Source organism: Haematobia irritans, chromosome 5, assembly GCF_050003625.1.
Source record: "Haematobia irritans isolate KBUSLIRL chromosome 5, ASM5000362v1, whole genome shotgun sequence".
Classification (NCBI taxonomy): Eukaryota; Metazoa; Arthropoda; class Insecta; order Diptera; family Muscidae; genus Haematobia; species Haematobia irritans.
In genome coordinates, this window is record NC_134401.1 from 1,159,703 (window position 1) to 1,182,096 (window position 22,394).

At 32.6% G+C, this 22,394-nt stretch overlaps 1 protein-coding gene across 9 annotated transcripts; it reads right to left on the reverse strand.

The window, feature by feature from the left end:
• Nucleotides 1-588: 588 nt before the first annotated feature.
• Nucleotides 589-22,118, reverse strand: aPKC (protein kinase C iota type). Of its 9 annotated transcripts, none has more exons than XM_075313066.1 (10): nucleotides 21,865-22,118; nucleotides 20,015-20,182; nucleotides 19,837-19,957; nucleotides 6,774-6,824; nucleotides 6,625-6,710; nucleotides 5,580-6,548; nucleotides 5,317-5,511; nucleotides 5,013-5,134; nucleotides 3,946-4,072; nucleotides 589-2,545 (listed from the first exon to the last, which is right to left on the reverse strand). In XM_075313066.1, exons 2-9 carry the CDS (start codon nucleotides 20,177-20,179, stop codon nucleotides 3,985-3,987), a joined length of 1,797 nt encoding a protein of 598 aa, XP_075169181.1. In that variant the 5' UTR covers nucleotides 20,180-20,182; nucleotides 21,865-22,118; the 3' UTR covers nucleotides 589-2,545; nucleotides 3,946-3,984. The 9 variants fall into 9 exon arrangements, with proteins under 9 accessions (XP_075169181.1, XP_075169182.1, XP_075169177.1 ...); XM_075313067.1 differs by lacking the exon at nucleotides 5,013-5,134 and adding an exon at nucleotides 4,250-4,365 and having other exon boundaries at nucleotides 21,865-22,116; XM_075313062.1 differs by lacking the exons at nucleotides 19,837-19,957; nucleotides 20,015-20,182; nucleotides 21,865-22,118 and adding exons at nucleotides 10,144-11,092; nucleotides 13,219-13,798; nucleotides 15,544-16,166.
• Between the last annotated feature and the right edge of the window lie 276 nt (nucleotides 22,119-22,394).

Here is a 22,394-nt window from a genome sequence, read left to right on the forward strand (position 1 = left end):
TGGTTCGCACAAATAAAAAGAAACTAGGAGCAGGAACTATGTTTTTTTTTTTATTGCAATCCTACTATTCGAACCGCCGAAAATCTAAAAAAACTTATCCATATCACATAGTTCATCATTCCACCCAGATACTCACCAACACTACAATATTTACAATGATGAGGAATATATTTTCTCTATGGCCAAAAACAAATTGCTTTTAAATTTGAAATAATAAATAATATAATTGTTGTCATAATGAAGATGTTTCACTGCTTCAGAAGATATGTAATCTAATATCACGGTCAAACTACTTTTGAAAATTTATCGATTTATTCGTCTCCTATTTTTTGTCTCTAAATAGACGCATCCCGGGATTTGATGTCCTCGAGAGAAAACATCACTTCACTTACTAATAAGAATTTTCTTCGATTCAAATAAATTCAAACATACATGAACATGTTTTCCACAAAGACCCAAAGATTATCGTTTAATTCCATACCACAGATTTTCGAACACCACCACTTCCTTTTCACTCGAAGTTTTGTATTCCCCAATATTTTCTTATCCCCTATACATCCTTCCTATCGAAATAAAAGAATCTGCGAATTGTAAATTTGATGTGTTACTTATTTTTCTTTTATATTTGAAATTAAATTTTTTTTATTCAAACAATTTTAATTTATGTTTGTTGAAAGTCCTAAATTATCGATCTGTTGTCTCAACTCAGACTCTTCAGAAAAATTCATTAAACATATGTGTGATTTATTTTTAATATTGAGTTGTTTTTGCTCCTGGAAATTGCAATTCAAACCATTTGTGGATATTCTTCAAGAGGTCTGTCTCTTTCTTATTTGTAATCATTCGAAATATCTAAATGTAATGAGAAATTCAAATGAAAGTGGGATACAATCATGAGTGACTAATCTTAAAGGGACTTCAAAATGTTATAGACTTTTTTCTTTGAAAACTTTTTGCAATTTTGTGATTACTTGAGTCGGTTTTTTAAAATATATTTTTGTTGTAGTTCATATTAAATAATTTTACAAAGTGCTTCAATTTGTTTATAATTATAATTACTAAACTTTTAACTATAATACGTTTTGCTTTTCGTTTTATGCAGTAACAAACAACACAATTTTTTCTGGGAATTGGTTTATATTTAAAAAGTTGTTTTTATTTTAATACCTCAACATATATAATTTGGTAAAAGGTGTTTGTTTTTAATGTATGTATCTCAGTAAAAATAATTAAAATATCTTTTAAAGACGAGAATAAACAATCCAAAACGAATAAGTACGAATGTGTGTTTGCGTGTATATATGCGCATGTGTATGTAAAATCGAATAATAAAATAAAATAATAATAGTTCTAATATATAACTAACAAGTTGGAATGCTTGAGTAATTTAGTGTAAAACGAAAAATAAAAGAGATGCAATTAGAATATAGAGACGGACTGTTTTCTTACAAACAAAAACACATTACAGTATTTTAGATCTTCTTTGATTTTTAGTTCTCATTTGTTGCTGTTTCTTTTAATACTTAAGTGTAATGTACGTATATTAAAATACTCACAATACCATAATAAATATAAGATAGTAATAATATTTTGAACATAGTATAAACTTATAGATTTCTTCGTTTAATTTATAATAAGCTATTGCATTAGTAAAGATATTTTTATTCATATTTTTCTGTTTGCCACAAAAGGCGTTTTTTTTCAAAGACGTGTATGTCCTATATAAATTAGGGATTTTAAACTTCCTTTTGGCAATAGTCATTCATCAATGAAACCTAGATAGGTTCATAGGCATTGTTCATCGTGTAATTAAATCAATTGGCACGGTCTTGCATCAAAATCAACGAAATATAAATTCGAATGAAAACAGAATTCATTCGAATTTAGAGTTCTCTTCCATATCCAAAGTAACTATTCCCAAATGAAGTATGCATTTCTAATGAATTGCTCCATTAACTATTATTAATATTTTTACTTCTTTCATTCCTAAAATTTTTATATTATAGTATGATGTAGGTTTAGTTTATTTTAATTGTATTATTTTTTAGTTTTCTGTTTTTTTTTTTTTTTTTGTCTTTTTGTTATTTTGGGATAGGAGGGTTTTGAATAGAAAAATGTGGTTTTAATGTCTTTCATAGACTCTGAGCGATTAATGTGTGTTGTTGTTGTAGTCCTTATATTCAAAGTTGTTCATTTATATCATAATATATATATATATAGATGTGGATAAAATTTTCATGTTTTTCAGTTGCAGATACGAGATATTCGTTTGTTGTGTCTGTCTATTAGATTAGTTTAATGGAAGGCAAAACATGTGCTGCAATAAACTACTTTTATTATTGTTTGCATTTTGTGTATTGTTATTGTTACCATTATGTGAATGCGGTTGTTGTTGTTGTTCATGATGTTCGTGGTACTGATGTTGCTGCTGATCATGATGGAAATTATTCAAATGTGTTGTTAAATTATTATTGGGAGCGTTTATACGCAGTAAACTTAAATCATCGGCGACTGAATCATAGTCACTGGAATCTTCACCGTAGAGCTAGAAAAATAAAAAATTTCAAATTTTTATATAACTTGACTTGCAATGGAAATCAATTTATTTTATAATATACGTATCAAAGAGGCCTCAAAGAACGAATAAATAACAAACAATAGAAGACTTCATTGTAATTCGCTACTTTTCCAAAAAAAAATGGGTTCCAGTTGTTTAAATAAATTATTAATAAATAAAAATCAAGGTGCAATAATCATCTATAACCTCTGCATAAACTCTTTAATGCCTAGTTTATTCATTCGGTTAATAGTGATCATTCGAATAATTGAAAATGCTAAGTCTTCTTTGGCTTATGAGTGACCCCTTATTGATGTTGATAGATTCTGTCGGGCTGCATTATGTTTGGGTGAAAAAGTAACTGTTTGCTACCGTTTGTTTGACATAATTCATTGGTTACAAAATTACATTACATTTCAAAAGTAATATGGTTGGGACAGATATGTTAACATGTTAGAATATAATATTTTTGTGACAATAATATTAACAAGTGATAACTGCATTTAAACATATAGCTCTTAAAACTTAACCGAAAACTTATTAACTTTTTTGGGGACAAACTATTTTTACAATATGGAAAAACAATGCTAAATATCATTAAAAAAGTAATTTTTACAAACATCACATATTTCAACCATTGGCGATTTCATGAACAATTACCAATTTCATTCCAAATACCAAATTGTTACAAGTTGTGCACCAAAGAACACAAATTCTTGCAATGTTGTGAAGTAAGTGTTATAGGTGTTTTTGTTATTTTTACAAACTTAATGTCTTCTCTTTTTACTAATAAGATGAAGCGGCCCTGTTTTAAATAGAATCAAGGAGTAGGTGAATCAATTTGCTTAAAAAGCTTGAGAGCTTATGCAGTCTAACATTAACTTATCTGTAACATGTTGGTCTTGTACCCTAGACCATATAAAAATAGGATTATTGCACACTTCTGTTTTAATATTTATTATCAATTGAAATATTTATGTTTGCAACAAGGCTCGAATTCTTGCTGGCTATTTAAACTGATATCGGTCATCAGTTTGTAATCAATTATATTTACTCAATGGATAGATGTTAATCCCAACATTTTGTAATATAACAACACTTTTTGGACCCTTTTTTTAAAAAGAAAATATTACGGATATTAAAAACCGATTTAAATGAAATCGACAGTTTTTAGGAAATATGCAAGTTTAAAATCTGCATTCAACATATTAATATCTATCACAACATTTCCGATTTATTTGCTTCAAACTTAAGACGTATACAGTTTCCAATTAAGTTTATAATTTTAATGTTTTTTTTTTCGAAAAAACATTATTACCTTTTATGATTGAAAAAACATTTTATTATAAAAATTTTACATTATCTTCTCTTGTCTTTTTAATACTTACACGCATATTATAAGGATGCAGATCACAAAACTCGTGATGTCAAACTTCATCTTCCAAAGACATGAGCAATGGATTTACATATTCGAAACCTTCGAACTCCGATTGATCGATATTGTCAATTACACGACTAAATTAAAATGATAAAACAACGTTTAAAAAATGTGTTAGTTTTAGGTAAATATATTGGAAAATGTAAATACTGAATATATATGGACTGAAGAAGGAAAAAAAATTAAATAATTAAGAAATGCATTTATTAAAAAAAAATAACTTTTTCATCCAAAGTCATAGCAAACACACTTACTCATCATCTGGTGTTAATTGTACAGCTTCGCCTGTGAACTCAGGTGGAAAATTGGCCAAATCACGATCTGAGTCTAAACGTGGCTTAAATGGAGGTGTAACTTGCTTATATGCCAACTATGTATTGAATTTTTATTTCGATTGTTGATTTTTGAGAATATGAAAGAAAAGCGAGTACCAAGATTGATTTGGAATGTATTAAAGAATTTTACAAATAAACATTAAAAACGTGAAATGATACAAAAATAAATGTGAACATTTGATGATTATTTTTTTTTCAACACAGAGGAGTTGAGATGAAACAGTAACAGTAAATATGATAAGAAAAGAATTGAGCATGTTGATAGATTGTTTCTCGTTTTTTTTTTTTTTTTAAATAACATACCATCACATTGCTGAGATCTGAGATCTTTTGAACTGAATATACTGAGTTAAAAAAATATTTACACTAGGCTTTCAAGCATGCAATTTTAAGATATTTCAATATGAAGGTTATTTCGAGGAAATTTATTTTAAAAAAGAAAATCGTTTTCAGATTCTGGAAATAGATCTTTATTACTTCCAAATTGTACTTTTTGATTTATTTCTAATTCAGAACATTTCCAAAATCTGAGTTTTCTTTGTTTTAAGAAATTAAGAAAACATGTCATTCTCAAACTAGCATATTTAACTTATCAATTATCAGATTTAGCTTAGCTAAGAAACACGCACAATTAAGGGGCGAAACATCATTCGGACACTCTTTAATTTTAATCACGACTTACGGATCATCGGGCGTCAACTCTGGAGATTCCCTCGTAAATTGTGTATCAAAATTCGTTGTCATATAGGGATCTCCTGGATCAAATGTTGGTATATATGGAGGCTGTATTTCCTTACGTGCAATCTTATAGAGTTTCATAATAAAATCAAATCAAGTCGTAACATGTATTCGGTTTTTTTTGTTTAATTTAAAAAATTATATTTATCATTGCACAAGATAATATACGTAAATGACCCGTGTGAAATTTAATCATCAAATTTTTCACAGTTAATTGTGGAAAGTTATATATCATCAAAATCACTTACCATTTCCCAATCAATAACTTTGAAGAATGGATGATTTTTAATATCCATGAATGCTGTTTCGCGATGACAACCCAAACGATCAGCTGGATTCTTATTCAGGAAACCTTTGAGAACTGAAGCAGCTTTAACGCTCAATGATCTTGGAATACGTATTGTTTTCTCCAAAATTACTTGGAAGAGATAATCTTCAGTGTTCTAAACAAGACAAGAGAAAGAGAAATGAAATGACTGAACCCCCAATTAAGAAATTCAAAAAATATTACTTGGTCAGGGTTTTCAGATGCTCCAGCTATATCGAAAGGACTACGTCCAGCCAGCATTTCGTATAACAAAACACCCAAGGCCCACCAATCTACGGAGAAACCATAATCCTCACCGCGCAATATTTCTGGAGCTATATAGTTGGGAGTCCCACAAAATGTGGATGTGGTATCACCCTGCCGTATGCCTTCTTTACACATTCCGTAGTCGGTCAGTTTTATATGACCCTCATGGTCCAACAACACATTGTCCAATTTTAAATCACGGTAAATAATACCTTTTTCATGCAAAAAGTTAAGAGCCAAACTAATTTCAGCAGCATAAAAACGAGCATGCTCTTCAGGCAAACGTCTCTGGCGCTGCATGTGGTACATAAGATCTCCTCCCCGTACGAACTCAATAACAAAGAACAGACGTGAAGGAGTTTGGAAGCACGAATGTAAGCCCACAAGGAAGGGATGATTCGATGCTGTTTCGAAGACATGCTTTTCCGTTTGAACCCAATCGATATCCTCATCGTCAGTCACCAAGGCCTTTTTAATGACTTTCATGGCATAGATACGCCGAGTCTTTTTCAATTCAACCATAAGCACTTTGGCATAACTACCACGTCCAATCACACGTATTAACTCAAAATCGTCCAAAGAGAATTGACGTTGCGAACCCATATCTACGGGATCCTTTACCCCTCCACCAGATGAAGATGCCATATATTCCGGATCAGGCATAACTTCTGACTCATCCACTCCAGGATGCATGGGTGGATAATCGGGTATAGGTGGAGGAATTTGTGGCAATTGCTCGGGAAAATCTTCATCTGGACATTTGACCACTTCGCCATGCTCATTTGAACAGGGTTTCTTGACGAGTTTATGACATTTCTTATGAACCAGTAACTTGCATTGTATACACTTGAAACCTTGACGACCTAAGCCCCAGATTCTATCCTGGCAATAGGCACAAAATGCACGCTACAAGGAAACAAGGCAAAAACAGTTTATACGGTAATTATTGAAATTCTCGAAGAATGTGCCTTAAAACACTTACTCTATTGAAACGTTTTGCTTGGAAAATATGTCCATTAACTCGATAAAGTTTACGCCATCTTCGAGCACCTCTTCGATAAATGCTCCCTGCAATACATTAACACATACATCAATATTGATATTAACCACCCTGTGACTTTCAATACTTACGGTCTTCACCATCACATAGCAATCCTGGAGCTGCAGGAACATTTGGAAATACTAAGAGAAGATTAAGAAAATTAGTAAAACAAAAATAAAAAAAGAATGTTATATTATGTTAGATGAAAACAAAAACATATTAAGGATTAAAAAATGTCTCAAAATTATTAAAATAAATATTTCATTTTTAATAAAAGGGGAAACGAAGAAAAATAAATAACCCATCAAGTTTTTTGTAAAAAAAAATATAGAGAAGAATATCCTAAAATAACTTGTAATATTATTTTTTAATTTCATCAATTTCAAAAAGACTATACACCCCTTAATGATTTTTCCATAGCATGAATACTACCAATTATCCAATTTGCATATTTATGCATTTGTATAATACACAAGCGATACACAATTTTGACGGTCATTGCCAATAGTTGTAAACAAAATTGAAAATTGACCTTATATCAAGGTCGCCTTGTAAACAACGCGGGTAGTGGGATAAATCCATGGTATTATAATCCCCTAATATATGTAAATAAATTTCTTTACATTTTCCAGTTGGATTACTAACATCCAGCTCCACCACTCATAAAGAAAGAAGACGTATGTGTTCCATAAATTCCAGCGGCATCACAAATTCCACTCCATATAATCATTTTTAGATAGTTTCCCAGAAAATGTGTCCTATTCACACCTTCGCTTGCTAATAATTAAAATTTTATTTATTTTTTTAGTTCACTTTCTTTTCTGATAAGAAATTTGTTACTTTGAAAATATTCGGTCGTTGGTCGTGAAACGTCTTAAATGATCGTTAAGCAAACCGTTCGATACAACTGAGTTTTCTCAATGGCCATCAAAGCGCCCAAAGATATGATGACGAGAGTCAATCGTTTAGAATAAGATCCATTAATAATTTTTATTGCATTTGTAAATAAAATTATTCACATGTATGCGTAAATATTTTTATGTGTGTTTGTCAAGAAAATGAGTGTAGAATCTTCATATGCACAAACACAGGGCTAAAAGCATATCTATTCATAAGTTCAAAACAATCACCCCTCAGCGATGACATTCGTCAAATTAGACTACTGAAGGCACAGTAGAGGTAAATTGTAAATTTCCAAATGAAATGTAAACATTTTTAATACATAACATGTACATTCAAGGATTTATTTAACCCGTTCTGCATATTTCTTGAAATTTATTTTGTTTAAATATACAAAAGTTCATTCCTTTTACCTATAAAGAATTTTTTTATTGAAGAGCAAGTAAAACCCCACGGATATAATTATACATAACAATCGCTATGATTTACATAAATTCAGTTCTGTTTACTTTTAACAAAAATGCTTTATCACCAAAATGGAACTATTGCTACATTTTCTTAATTCACCAAAGGACAAATAATCGACCAGCATGCGTGGTAAATACCTTCCAGTAGTATTTTCGAAAAAATGTTTAATATGGAATTTGATAGAAAATGTTAATGAAAATATAAAATAGTTATTTAAATTAAAATATTTATTTAATTTTTTGTATTTTTTATTAGCTTATTTTTTTAATTCTAATGGATTTTTTTATATTTTTTTACTAACACTATTATTTTGTAGCTATTTTATCACTGCATACATCTGTAATATATTGTTATTTGGGCCAGTCTTGGCTTTGTATATATTACTTTGGAGAATAATAAATGAAAAATTAAAATGCATTAAACACTAAGGTCGCCCTCTGAATTTTGTAAATAAGTTATAATATATATAGCTGGCTCCGCTTGAGATGAGCTATTTCTTAAATGTGAATTTCTGACAAAAAGTTTCCCAACGTGAAAAAGCTTACACTGTGCACCAGTGGCAAAGTCATTAATAATAACGAGTACTCTTTGTGACTAGACACCATAGCGGCAGCATAAAAAAGACCATCTACAATCCTAAACGATTAACTTGTATTTCCCCGTTCCACCATTAAGTGCCAAGTCAAGTTAAATTATGAGGGAAAAGACTACTGAACGCTTGGCATATATGAAAGTTTTTGAAATAGAACCCAATTACATACCAAAGAGTTCTTTTGGCCTTTAATTCAACTGGTGCTTTTACGAAAAATATGGAATAACGTGAATATTTAGATTAAAATTCTTCGTGGCAAAATCATATGGGTCGGTCATTTCTTGTGTTCGTACAATTTTCTTAAAAACATATAGTGATGGCTTTATCAGCGCTGCACGTTTATTTAACTAACAAATTATATTTAACCCACATTTTTAATCCTATTTTCGTATATTTAGGGATTATTGAATCCGACAAATTAATAGATCATATAAGATTGCTACGATTTTTTTTTTCTGGGATACTCCTTCTTGCTTTGATTTATTGACAGAATTAGGTTAAGAGAACAAAAGTGGTTATTGGCATAGTACCATACAATGCAATGAATACTTAGGGTAAGTGTATTTTTGTTTATTACTATTTGTATACGTTTTACAATGTGCTCCCTAACAAAACTAGCCATAGGTCTGCATGTGAGATATGTTATGTATATGGGAGTAATTGTATTGGAGGTATTTTCAGTTGAGACACCACATACTAAGAATACCAGAAAATAGAAGGTTCTGAATTGAAAGTTGAAAGCAAACTAAATATATTTTTTTTTTTAAGAATAAAGCCAAATAGAAGTGACGACACGCATGTATACTGGTTTACACCGATAAGGGCAAACGCCCACAGACATAGACAAAAATATATATGAGGCATTTCGGAATGTGTAGTGGACGACACATGTTTTTCAAAGAGTTCAATTTCTTAGTCTGTTTTCAAGTCTGATTAGGCATAACCGTTTCTATTTATCTATACAAAACATAATTATAACAAAATAGATGCATAAAAATGGATAAAGATGAAATCTTGGAAATGTGAGACTACATCCAAATGATATCCAATTTCGAATCGATTGGTGTGGTATTACTCTTACACTATTGCAATTTTATGGGCCTGTATGTGTCAAATACACACAAATAGATAAGATTACGCCCAGAAGTATACATTTATGGAAAATATCCCTTGTTATCAATTGTTATAATAATTCTACAAGAGGTGAATAATCTATTTTCCCAGTTAACCATAGCATAGAATCTATTTTATACCATGGAAAAATATTTAACGCGGAAAAAAACCAATGTAGTTGAGAATGTATATAAGGGCACCAAAAGCGTTCGCTGGAGGGCTCGAAACAAGAAAACTAATACAATAACAATAAATTGAAGATATTTTGTTTCGACAAAAAGTTAATAGAATAAATACGAAAATTAAATATAAACCAGGATAATCCAGGATGAAATTAAACTCATTCAAGGTCTATGGTTAAAGCGTCATATTCCTAATATTCATACCTGTTGCATAAGCCGGTTCAATTTCTTCTTCAGACTGCAAATGCTGTTGCTGATGATGTGTACTTGGCACAGTGGGTATGGGAACTGGTATGGGGAGACGTTCATAGTGTATACACTCATGGTGATACTGCTGATGATGGCCATGGCCATTGTGTATGGTACTTAGAGAACTATTTCGACCTCCACTACCTCCACTGCCGCAACCGTTCAAGCCACTGCCGGCACTACCGTGTCGAACAATATGGTGATGTTGATGCTGCTGCTGATGTTCCATGCCCATGCAAGGTCCACTACCGAATACGCTGCCTCCGCTTCCGCCGCCAGAGTCATCTGTAGTAGTTGTTGTATTATGGCACCGACTTGAACAGCGTCCTAAAGATCCGCTTCCTCCAGAATGCGTGTGGTGAACTCCAGAACCAGCAATACCAGCCAAATGTATGTGACCTATATGGCCTCCTGCCGTCATTATCGAACCGCAACCCTGACTAGAATCTGAACCGGATTCGTGACCCGCACATGGTCCAGCAGATCCTGGCCGCGATCCAATTAAGTTAATAGTCGAATGTGGCGGGGTTATAGATGAAGATGTCTGCATATAATGATGAGTGTAGGGATGTGGATGGGGCACATCGTAGTCGCCAGTATCAATAGGTCCCCCTGCCAACATGCCAACGCTACCGCTGTTTGAATGGCCTACATTAACTAAATGTCCAGTGCTGCCTTGCAAGCAGCCCATGGAACCATGTGCACTGCCTGGTGGACCCACAGTGCCATGACTGCCGTGATGGCTGCCGCCACCGTGAATACTACCATGAGCACTACCACTGCGACTATGCAAAGAAACACCACGAGTTAAGGTATTATTGGCCGATTGAATCGAGGAAACAACAGCACCTCGGCACATAATATCGGATAGTTGATTTGCCTGTATGGTATCAAAATATTTCGACTGTTATAATGAAGAGAGATAACAATCGATGATCGATACAACGAATGGTGTCCAATGAATTTGAATGCACATAACATTGTCATAGGGATGATCCAGTTTTTTATATTCAATATAGGTGGATGCCATGAGTACAATATGGTCCCCCCACAAGACAGAAACCAAATTAGTGTGGGTGCAATAAAGAATACAATTTTAAAAACAAGAAAATATTTGTAAAAAAAATATATCATGAGTAGCCAATAACAAGAAACGAACGTATGGAGATTTCAACATCAGGGATGCATCCATTGTACATGAACATAGCAATTAAAATGTGAATATACAATAGAAAATGATCCATTGTAAATTACCCTTTATCTTTTATCTTATATCTTCACTTTTTTTAAGCAAAATAAATGCTATGGCGTACAAGTTATACCCCCATATTCATAAAAGTTTACGCAGACTTTAAACCTAATATTGCCATACAAATTCCTTCGATAAACTGTCAGTAAATTATTATGAATACGGGCAATAATATTTTACTCTCCGAGTATTGAAATACACACTAAATATCCTAGAAAATCTATACATTCACCAAATGGGGAATAATCTACAAATATTCTACATAAAAGATTATACATTGTTACTTAGACTTGCACTAGTTCCCAAATATAAATTGGCTTAACTTAGACATAAAAACAAACATGTCGCATGCAAAGGGGTTTCAGAACTTTTTCATACGTCGCTGAAATTTCTTGCAATACTGGCGGCACTTTTACCTTTTAGGCTTGTATGTAAATAATTGTACCAAACACTATGTGGCACTATGATATCTGAGATTTCATTTGCCATTGAGATGAAAAAGACCATAGGGTACATACCCCTGCAGAATATATATGAATATGAACGTTACACAATTATCGTAACTCATTGTTAAACCGACCTTCTTCACATTTTGTAAAAGATAGGTTTCGTGCTTTAGGGCTAGCAAAGCATTAGGTCTTCATATGAAACATTATCATTGCATTAAATCTGCTAAAATAGCAGTCGGTGTTTGCTGTTATATTTTTGTACCTCATGTCTAGCGATATTTTTAAGAACCAAAAAAAGTATCAGCAAACATTTTGTTTGCAGCTGTGCTTTAATTTGAGAAAAGACATATTCTTAATATATTGTATTACGCTAGCTCACCTTTTTTCTTACTCTCAAACTAAAACATGTTTTAGTGTAATAATGTTGAAAAAATAGTAGCAATCAGTGACTGATTTCCCCTTTCAGAAGACTTGTTTTGCGGTTTGAGCAAATATTTCTGCTGTGAGTACCCGTGTAAAAAATTGGTAAATCTAATTAGGATCAGTATCAGATCTCAAAAATTGGCCACTTTGGATCTAACCAGATATGATGAGATATAATTATATATAACTAGACAAGATCTAACTTCAGATCTATCTATATATAGGGCAATATATATATAATAATATCTTAGGCAGTAGATCTGGGCCAATATTGAGATCTCTTCAGAGCAAATAGATTCGGATCTGCTCAGATCTAATTAGATCTCCCAATTTTTACTCGGATATAAACAAATATATTTGCGTGCACAATTATCTAAGCTGGTACTAAGCTAAGATAATTGTGCAAAAGCTCTCTCCAAATATTCGAAGTGGACTTAGCATTCTCTCTTACTATGTCAACCACCCATTTTGTTGGGTCTTGTTAGTAAGAATTGTTGAAATTCCATACCGTTATTTGTTATTCCAACACATTTTCACATCATATGTAACCAATTCGTGATATGCTAATCCATATGCTATTTGTTATTATTTTGAAAAATTAATAATTAATGATGGCATTGAGAAACTTTCTTAATTAATTCTTATGATAAACATCATGATCTTTTTTATCAGAATAAATTATGCAAATAAACACATATTCATATAAATATACTTCAATGTATACATATTGAGACCATAATTGGTCAATACATTTTTTCCATTGAGTGTAAAATTTAAATTTAGTTAGTTAGTTTAAATTAGATCATTTACGTTGAGAAATTCATCTTAAACTGTGTTATTTTCTTGCTTTTAAATTCATATTTTGTTTGAGTGAAAAGCTTTATTGAATTTCGAACAAAATTACGATACCTTAGTATAAGTCCATACCTGTGGACTATCCAAACGATCCAATGATTGCCGTCTAGAGGGATAGTCTTCGGCCGTGAATATCTGTTGAGCAGCCGGACAGTTTTTATTGGAATGTTGGTGCAGATACTGTTGGGATGACGTCAAAGGATGTGGTGGAGGCGGCGGTGGTGTTATAGAACCACAAGGACTGCCGGGACAAGGGCTGCCCGGGCACGGGCTACTGCATCGGCTACGACACGTGGGACTATAACACAAATTAGCTTGAGTCCCAGATGGAGTGTTAGGACATGTATTGGAATTTGTCGTTGTCACAGACTGAGCCACGGTCGTTGCTGTTGTTACACAAGGCTCTTCCTCCTGTTGTACCAAATTGACTGGCATTGGTGTTGTTTGAGTATTTCGTCGTGGTGATCGACCGCGATCCACTGTGGTAGCACTCCAGTAGCCCCAAGCCATTATGCGTTTTTAATAGAGTCCAACTTTTGTAAAATCTGATCAAAGCTTTAAACGTATGACACAGTTCACTTATGAATTTCCTTCTTAGTTGATTTTTATTCAAACATGTTCCGGCATTTTCTCGCTAAAAACCACACCTTTTTTAATTTAATATGTAACTGTCAAACACACTGACGCGAAAAATATTCGCATCGCCGTTTGAATGCCACATTTTTCTTAATTATTTTTGTGCCACTTAAACCACTCTTATTTTTTCCGAAAAAAATATGTTATAGCTACTAACTCTACCTACACACCTGCATGATGCGCCTAAAGGACATATCTACAACAACCGTCAGATTCATTTTCCTACATAATATTATGCAAGAGTAAAACAAACGAAACACCTCAGAAAATGCCACACGTACTCGCATGGCCTAATCAGCATCATATGACTCAATCCTTGGGCATAATTGCTAAAAATCATAATCACGTACATACAAGATGTACCTGTACGATATCAGACTTGTGAAATTAGGGAATACATTATGACGTTTGTTTCTTTAAGAATTAAAAAAAAAAAAACTAATAGAACATTACCAAATGGTCAGTGGGAGATGTGATTGCGATTTAACGTTAATGTTCCACATAACTGTGTAAATATATTGAATACCTTTCCTGCATATAGCTAAGGTCTGCCAACTTTTCATCATCGAGAAGGCATGTAAATAGTCTAGGGCCATATCACGGCACAGAAAGAGAACGAAAAGTCAAACGAATAAAAAACGAGCCAAGAAAAAACAAACCAAAAGGACGAAGTAACACCGAACAGAACCAAGAACATAATAATACTGGGAGGAGGCCGAAGAGTAAATGGTGATAGCTTATTAAAAATTCATTTTGCATACACATACACATGAATCCATTAGAGCTTATGTGGACACGTTGGATGGGGTGGGAGCGAATGCCATTTACTAGCTTAAGCAATGCCCCGTGCCAATCGTTCGTCCTTTCCAAAAGATGTAAACCTTGAAGAAAATTACAACTTCAAAACATATAGCTATCATTTAAGAGCACTACCTTGTTTAACGCTTTAAGTTTTTTTCCATATTATATACCTTCCAAGCTTGTAATTTTATAATAACAGTAACTCATCCATAAAGACATACATACACATACTAGTGGTACAATGTAACATAGCCCACATATTTAGGACAAAATTGGTGTTAATTGTCTTGTTTATGGTAACGCAGATGTGGTTGGTTAGTTGACATCCTTCTTCTCATCCTCCGCCTCCTCTTCGCTTTTTCATATGCCTCTCCCTATTCAGGTTAATATCACAATTGACGTCAAATTCTCTAAAAGCTGCTTACAACGAGTATAAAAGCAAAATCGTAAACAAAGGCTCGTAGCGAAAATTTACCATTGAAGCAGAATGGGCCAAGAACGGTTGTTGAAGTATGAAAAAAATGCCTACAAAGGAAGAGGATGAATATTTTGTTTGCATACTTTGTGCAATGTAGTCTATAGTGTTGATATTGATCAGCTCTCGAAACGGTTATTTCCTTGAAATACCTTGACATTTATAGTATAAAACGGAAGTTTGATACCATGCCCTTACCAGCAAGCTGTCTCTTTTTGCTATTAGCTATATGTAAAGGAATTTTTAAGTGTCTCGAATGCCAGAAAAAAACATTGCAATTATACCCTAGACACAATCCGCAGCGAGCACTGCCCATTGAAAAAAGGAGAAGAAAATCGCAAAGAAAAAAGAAAGTGGCTTAAGGTCTTTGGGTGGAGTTTTTTGGTTAAATCTTTTATTGATTTTGCTTAAATGTATATACACATATACGACTCGTCGATACGGCACGTATTAGTTTCTTTTATTACCTCCCCTGATGATATATTCTATACACAAGCACTGTCCCTTTTTTCTCAAATTTATTAAATGCAACACAATTTTATTTTTTAAGTGATATTCCGTTAGAGCAAGCATACACCAAGCTTAAGGGATATTATTTCACAAAATTCTGTCACTTTATTGGTATTTTTTCTGCATTTTTTCCAATAGGTATATCAATACTAAATCGAACTTTTACAAATACGTCTATTTTCCACAAAATGTTATGCGCGAGTGCTACATTTTTTACGGAAAAGCTGCCAAAGAGAACAATGTGTCTGAACAACAAGACGGGGAACACACATTCAGCTCGTTTATATTATACAGAAGGATTCGGCTTTGCCTTATTGGAGAAAGTATGACTTTTCCACAATGTTGGCAGGATATCAAGAAATGAAGAAAATCAGCAGAAGAAACAACAAGAACGCTGCGACGATAAAATGTTGTATGCTCCCAGGCAACAAAAACAACATTGAATCGTAGATTCAATGTCAGTATATTTTTGCAACATATCTCTTTTCCATACTTGTACTCAGTTTCGACTTTTTGAAACTCTCGAGATACTCAATTGTCACTTTCCACCCATTATAGTGGAGAATGTGGACATGGACGCAACAAACAAAAAATCAACGAGTCAAATGTTAGATGGCCTCGGTTTGTGACAAAACTCGGTAGAAAATGACTTATAATTGTGATATGATGAACTTCCTGTCACTACCGGGACAATTTGCTCGTCAAGTGCAGCGCAAGTTCAGGTTACGACAACAACAACAACAACAACAAGTGAAAACAATTAAACTCAAACAAAAGTGGGTGTTTTAGTGAACAAATTTCCAGGAGTCTCATATAAGAGAAATGAGAGAGAGATAGATAGAGTACACTAAAACAAGGATATTAGGCGAGAGATAATTTAGAGTAGAAACATTAACACCTTCCATACCATAACACCTTCATCCCTCACAAGTTTCGATTAATATTAACCAATTACACTTTAATTTACTGATATTATATTAAATTAAGGTAATCATAAAATTCGTTTAATAATATTCTTCGGTTTTATATATAGTGGGGACGGCGTACTTAAAGGTTTGGTGAGACGCAAATATCTGAAATTGTTCTAAACTTAACCAAAAAATTTCAAGCATATGAAAAACAAAAGAAAAATCAGCTGGGATTGAACGATAATGCGCATGCTTCTATTTTAGCTCTCTCTCTCTCAAAGAGAATTTTTCACGCATGTGCATTTTATGGCAAATGAAATACCCTTTCCATAGACTATGTTTCCATGTACCATTTCTAAAGAGTAATTTCAATATCTCCAAAGGCATGCAATGCGATGTGATGTAGCTTTATTTTCAGAAGTCAATGATATACCACATCTGTATAAATGCTGAATATTTTATGTTACATACGTAATAGTCTAGTAATCATGTGATCTCAATAGAAAATGTTCTATACTAACTTAACTTATACTAAACATGTTTATGTTTAGTATAGTACGTGACATTCACGCTTAGTTAATGGTAATGTATAAACATAGGTAAACGAAAAACATCAAACAGGAAAAGCTCGTACAAATAACCGAAGCATTACTGCAGGAAGCTTAGAACTTTTGGAAAAGTACAATGGAAGACCATAGCGACATTTTAATAAATACAAATATTTAAAATACACTATACAACTTTTTTAAATATTTTATTAAGTAAAACAATATCTAAGGATTAATCATTTTTATTGACATAGTCTACTTCACTTTATATTTTAACTTTTTCCAATATAACTGGCCCATGGCTCAACGAGATTTTTACCACTGTATTGGAAACATTTCCTATACAAAATGTATTTTATATTTTAAATTAAAGTTTTTGTTTAGCTTTAATTATAAATAATGATAAAGGACCAAGGATGTCTTTAAGCGCCACATATCCTCAGGCTTTTTTTTGCTTTTATTTTTTAGTTTTACGATTTTCCAGTTTCTTTATTAGACCGAAGTCTAATAAAGAAACGGTTGCTTCCCCACTTTAGATGCGTGCTTGAAATTATTATTATAAAATATTGCTACCTGTCTTTGAAACTCATTACCTCCATCAATTCAGTTCATTGGCGACGCTAATACTTTCAAGAAATCCATTTTTAATTATTTTTCAAACTCTTCGTAGCTTTTTATTATATTCTCTGAGTTTTTAATTTTAATTTTTATAACATTTGTTTTTACCCTTACCCTTACGTTTTTGTTTTTATTGTTTCATTTTATTTATAATATTTATTATATTAAATTAAATATTAAAATAAATTGTTTTAATTAATTAATTACACTAGTTTACACTGAAAATGTATATTTGATGAGAGTTGACTTTTCTTATGTATTTTGATCTGCGGAATTCGAAAAAATGTTTATGGAACACTTTTTGAGATATCCCGTTATTTTTAGTTTTTCGCTCTTTTTTCACTAAACAAATTATATCTCGAGTTAGAAATGTCCGATCATATCGTTGTGGATACTTAAATGAAAGGTATTGAGATGACGAACAATCGTGTATAATTGGATATGACGCATCTTATCAAATGTACATGACAATAATTTTATTTTGTAAACTAGTGTTATTTATTATTATTATTTTTAATTCATTGTTTACCAAGCAATCAACACGACTCACATACTGCAATTATACGATTATTAACATCTTGTTGTATGGGAAACTCGAAAAGTCAATAAATAAAAAAGGAAGAGTTGGGAAATTATTTGCGTAAATTTATTGCAAAAAACAAATCCCATGCGATATTTGATTTCTCAAGTATGCGGTATTGTACAAATGCTCTTCGTAATAAGTTTTTCTCCTTAACTACTCACCCAGGTTTTGCTGGGTGTATAAGTTAGAGATTTTAATACGAATTTCGACTCATGGATAAATTTTCATGCTTAAAAAGATCTAATTCACATTCGTCTTTCAATTCAAATTCGACTTTTTCATTTCGAATTCGTTTAGTCGATTTCAGTCACTATAAAAAGTCGATTAGTCGATTTTTACATTGACAAAAAGTCATATTTTTTGTATCCTTAGTATAAATAAAATGCTACTTTGAAAATCTTATTACCCAATCATGTATTCATACACAGGCCAACAATGTATTGTAAAGATATATTAAAACGCACAAAATATAAAATTTTATTGCACATTAAGAATGCAAAAAGTAATTTTGTTTACGGTTTGTGTAGTAGTCAACGTTGATTTGACTCGCTACTTTGCATACAATAGTAATGTACACACAATAAATTAAAATGAAAACACTTAAACGTACAATTTATTTTATACGAAAATCTCAATTATTACTACCATAAATTTGGCTGAATATGCTACGCTAACGCAAGAATCACAAGGTATACTTGTATTTAATTATAATACTCATTTTAGTGAAAGGGTTATCCAATAGATTTCATATTTTTATACAATATTTAATAGATCGGTCGGTGCTTTTAAATGAACATATATGTTTGAAACTCCTCATAGGATGTTGCGATTCAAATCCATGATAGGGTATGTATGGGCTTTGAACTGGCCTAACTTAGACTAAGCTAAAGTAAGTTTTAGGTTAGGTGGCAGCCCGATGTATCAGGCTCACTTAGAGTATTCAGTCCATTGTGATACCACATTAGTGAACTTCTCTCTATGTAAGTTTTGAATGAAGATGTCTAAAACAACTAGTTAGATTGTAATTTGCAATCTTTTGATTGTGTTATATAAAAATGAAAAACTTCTTCCTGCAGCAAAAAAAATCGCGGGATTAATTGTATACCTTTTTTTAGTAATACATTTTATTGTAAAAAAAATAAAGCATGTTCTTCCTAGCAATACCTAGCGTTGAGCATTCAATATATGAATGTTTCATATGAAATGTATAACAGATGTAAATTAGTTTATGTAATCCTGTTTTTGAGTGAGGTTTTGATCAATGTTGTACTATTATACTTACCGCATGTGTCCAAGTTTTGATATATTAGGATAGTACACAAGCTAAAGGTGGTGATATTTTAAATTATATATAAAATTTCCAAAAGTAATTTGTTCGGTAATTTTTAATGTGTTTATTAGTATTAGTTTTGTATTCTGACCAGTATCTTCAATGGAGGCATAATCACGCAAATTTTTTAGATAAACACATCAATAAGGCAATTAAGACGTTTGCTACTTTGTGAAATATTTGAGACATTTTTTAATCACCCACCCTTTCTTTATTTAACATATTCAGTTTCTTTTTGGAAATTGCACCCCAACTTTACTTACCATGTATCAACAACTCGGGATTGTGGTTCATCTCATATAGGCGTATGGCTTCATCTAATTCCATTTGAGTTGAAATTGTACAAGGATCATGTTCCTCATCGACCCATTTTATAGTGAAGGGCTAAAAAGGAAAAACATATACATATAGGACATATGTTGAAGTGTTACTCTAACTCACCTGGTCCATAGAGAATCGACAATTTTTACGAATTTCAAAGCAAAGCTCATCGTATGTAATGTTCTCCTTAATATAGCTTATCATTACTTCACCACTATATGCAGTTTTGACTTTGATCTCACTACCAGCACCATCGCTGCTATCTGGTAGAATTTGCGATGGCATATTCTGTAATAGTACAAAATTTATTTATTTATTCATTTATTTAATCAACCAACGCCCTATAGGACAACATGTTGATAGAATTACTAATAGAAATCTTATTGCGAAAATATACGTTAAATATAAAAGGAAATTAAAGTCCTTCCGTACAAATATTTTGACTATGTCCATTTATCAATGTAGGAGTTGGTGTCGATTATAAACTGTTACGACCAATTTTATGGAAGGATTCGCCAGTAGTCTAAGGTACTAAGCACGTTTTCGCATAACTTAGTACTAAGGCCCTGTCACATACTACATATCTGCCAAATGCGACACTGGGATGGGAATTGGGAAAGGTACTACGTTTTCGCGGAAGATTATTTTGCACGAAGATGGGTTTGAGACCCTATTTACGGAGAAACGAACTTACTGCCTGTTTATGAAACACAAAATCGACTCGAGACTAGAGGTGTGCACGTGAGTAATAGTTTACTCACGCTCACGCACACTCACGAAAAGAAAATTTGTATTCACGCACACTCACGCACGAAAACGTCGTGACTCACAAAAAATACCGTGAATCACGAAAAATATCGTGACTCACGAATAATTTTATGATTACCGAAGTGTCTGAAAACATGAGCATTATTAAATCGAGAGTGTTATTAAACTCAGGTGTCACTAGAATATTGTAATTGATTTTAACTCTGTTTTATGGTGGTGAGCAGGAATATTGTCGTGAGTGTAATTCATTACTCACGCACACTCACGAAGATATTATTTTCGTGACTCACGCTCACGCACGACATTTTGGTTTGTTAATCACGCACACTCACGCTGTTGTCATGAGCGTGACTCACGACTCACGCACGAATCACAAAAATTTTCGTGAGTCACGACAATTTCGTGTCACGTGCACACCTCTACTCGAGACGAACATGAACAGGCAGTTAGTATGATACGGCCCGCAAATACGACACTGGGCACTGGGATTGGTATTGGTATTGGGTGTCGAATGGTTTACATTGTCTTCTATTTTTTAAATGTAATATAACAAAAATATATTTATCTCAACTAAACCTCATATAAAAACATATAAGTTGACTATCAAATTCAATGATATCAAGTTTCAACCAAACTTTTATCGTAGACCATTGGGGGATTTAATGCATACATAAATGGTATATCTTCTAAAACTGGGGATAAATTGCGATCTTAATTTAAGAGTGAAATGGGGAACCAAAATAATATTAAAGCCAAATCTATGTTTAATACCTCATTAACTAAGTTCGCAAGAAAATAATATTGATTATAATACACATACAAATTTGCAATATCGTGCTTTCCACTTGTTATTACAACTGTAGATTTTCGTAGCAGAATTCGGGATAGATAGAATGGCATCCCTAATTGTATGACAAACCAAAGATGCTATTTCCCCATTGTTAAATTCCAGTTGGTAACCCTACTACAGCATCCTCCCTAGAACATTAATAGAAACAAAGAAAATTTGGAAATAACAACAGGTGTCATTGATAAGGCCGATATGTAAAAAAATAAAAGAGCTTCTACACTGATTTTTGTGTAGAATTTTTTGTATAAAAATGTTCCTGCAATTGGTTATTTCAATAGATATCTAGCGCTAATATCATGAATTAGTCATACTGTCTCACAAAAAAATCAGGACATTAGACGTTTACACTTACAGTACTATTAAATCACTCCTTACAAATTATTGAGAACACTTTCACATCAATGCAACATAAGATAGTGAGTGAAACTACTAATTAAAAACAAACTACAACAATTGAAGTCACGCCGATTGGATATTATTTCACTATGGCCGATTAGAAACTACAATTACGTAGGGTTCCGAGGGGTAATATATGAGATAAAACAAAAAAAAAATAAAATTAATCCACAGAATTTTTGTTTCACTCAGACAACCGAGTCAACTAAAAATAAACCACGCCGTTGGCCAAAATGAATCAGATCGACAAAATAGTTGTCGCTTGAAAGGCAGTAACCTAAACAACGTCATGCAGCGTCTTTCTTGATGACAGTGAAATTAATGCGCCATGCAGACTATAACCCTGCCAACATTTTTTGAATTTGGGGACTCTTTTGAGAATCCCCACTACGTCGAAAACAATCATATACGACATCAAAAACTCGTCGAAAAAGCGCCGTCACTATTGAGAAGTTGTACCACGCCAAGTTACTACAAAAATGTTTC

Coding starts and splice junctions, on each gene's coding strand:
- aPKC (XM_075313062.1), bottom strand. CDS start 13,674: ATGGCTTGGGGCTACTGGAGTGCTACCACAGTGGATCGCGGTCGATCA. Junction 6,711..6,773: donor GCTATGTGATGGTGAAGACC/GTAAGTATTGAA, acceptor AATGTATTGCAG/GGAGCATTTATCGAAGAGGT. Junction 5,512..5,579: donor CATCTGAAAACCCTGACCAA/GTAATATTTTTT, acceptor TGTCTTGTTTAG/AACACTGAAGATTATCTCTT.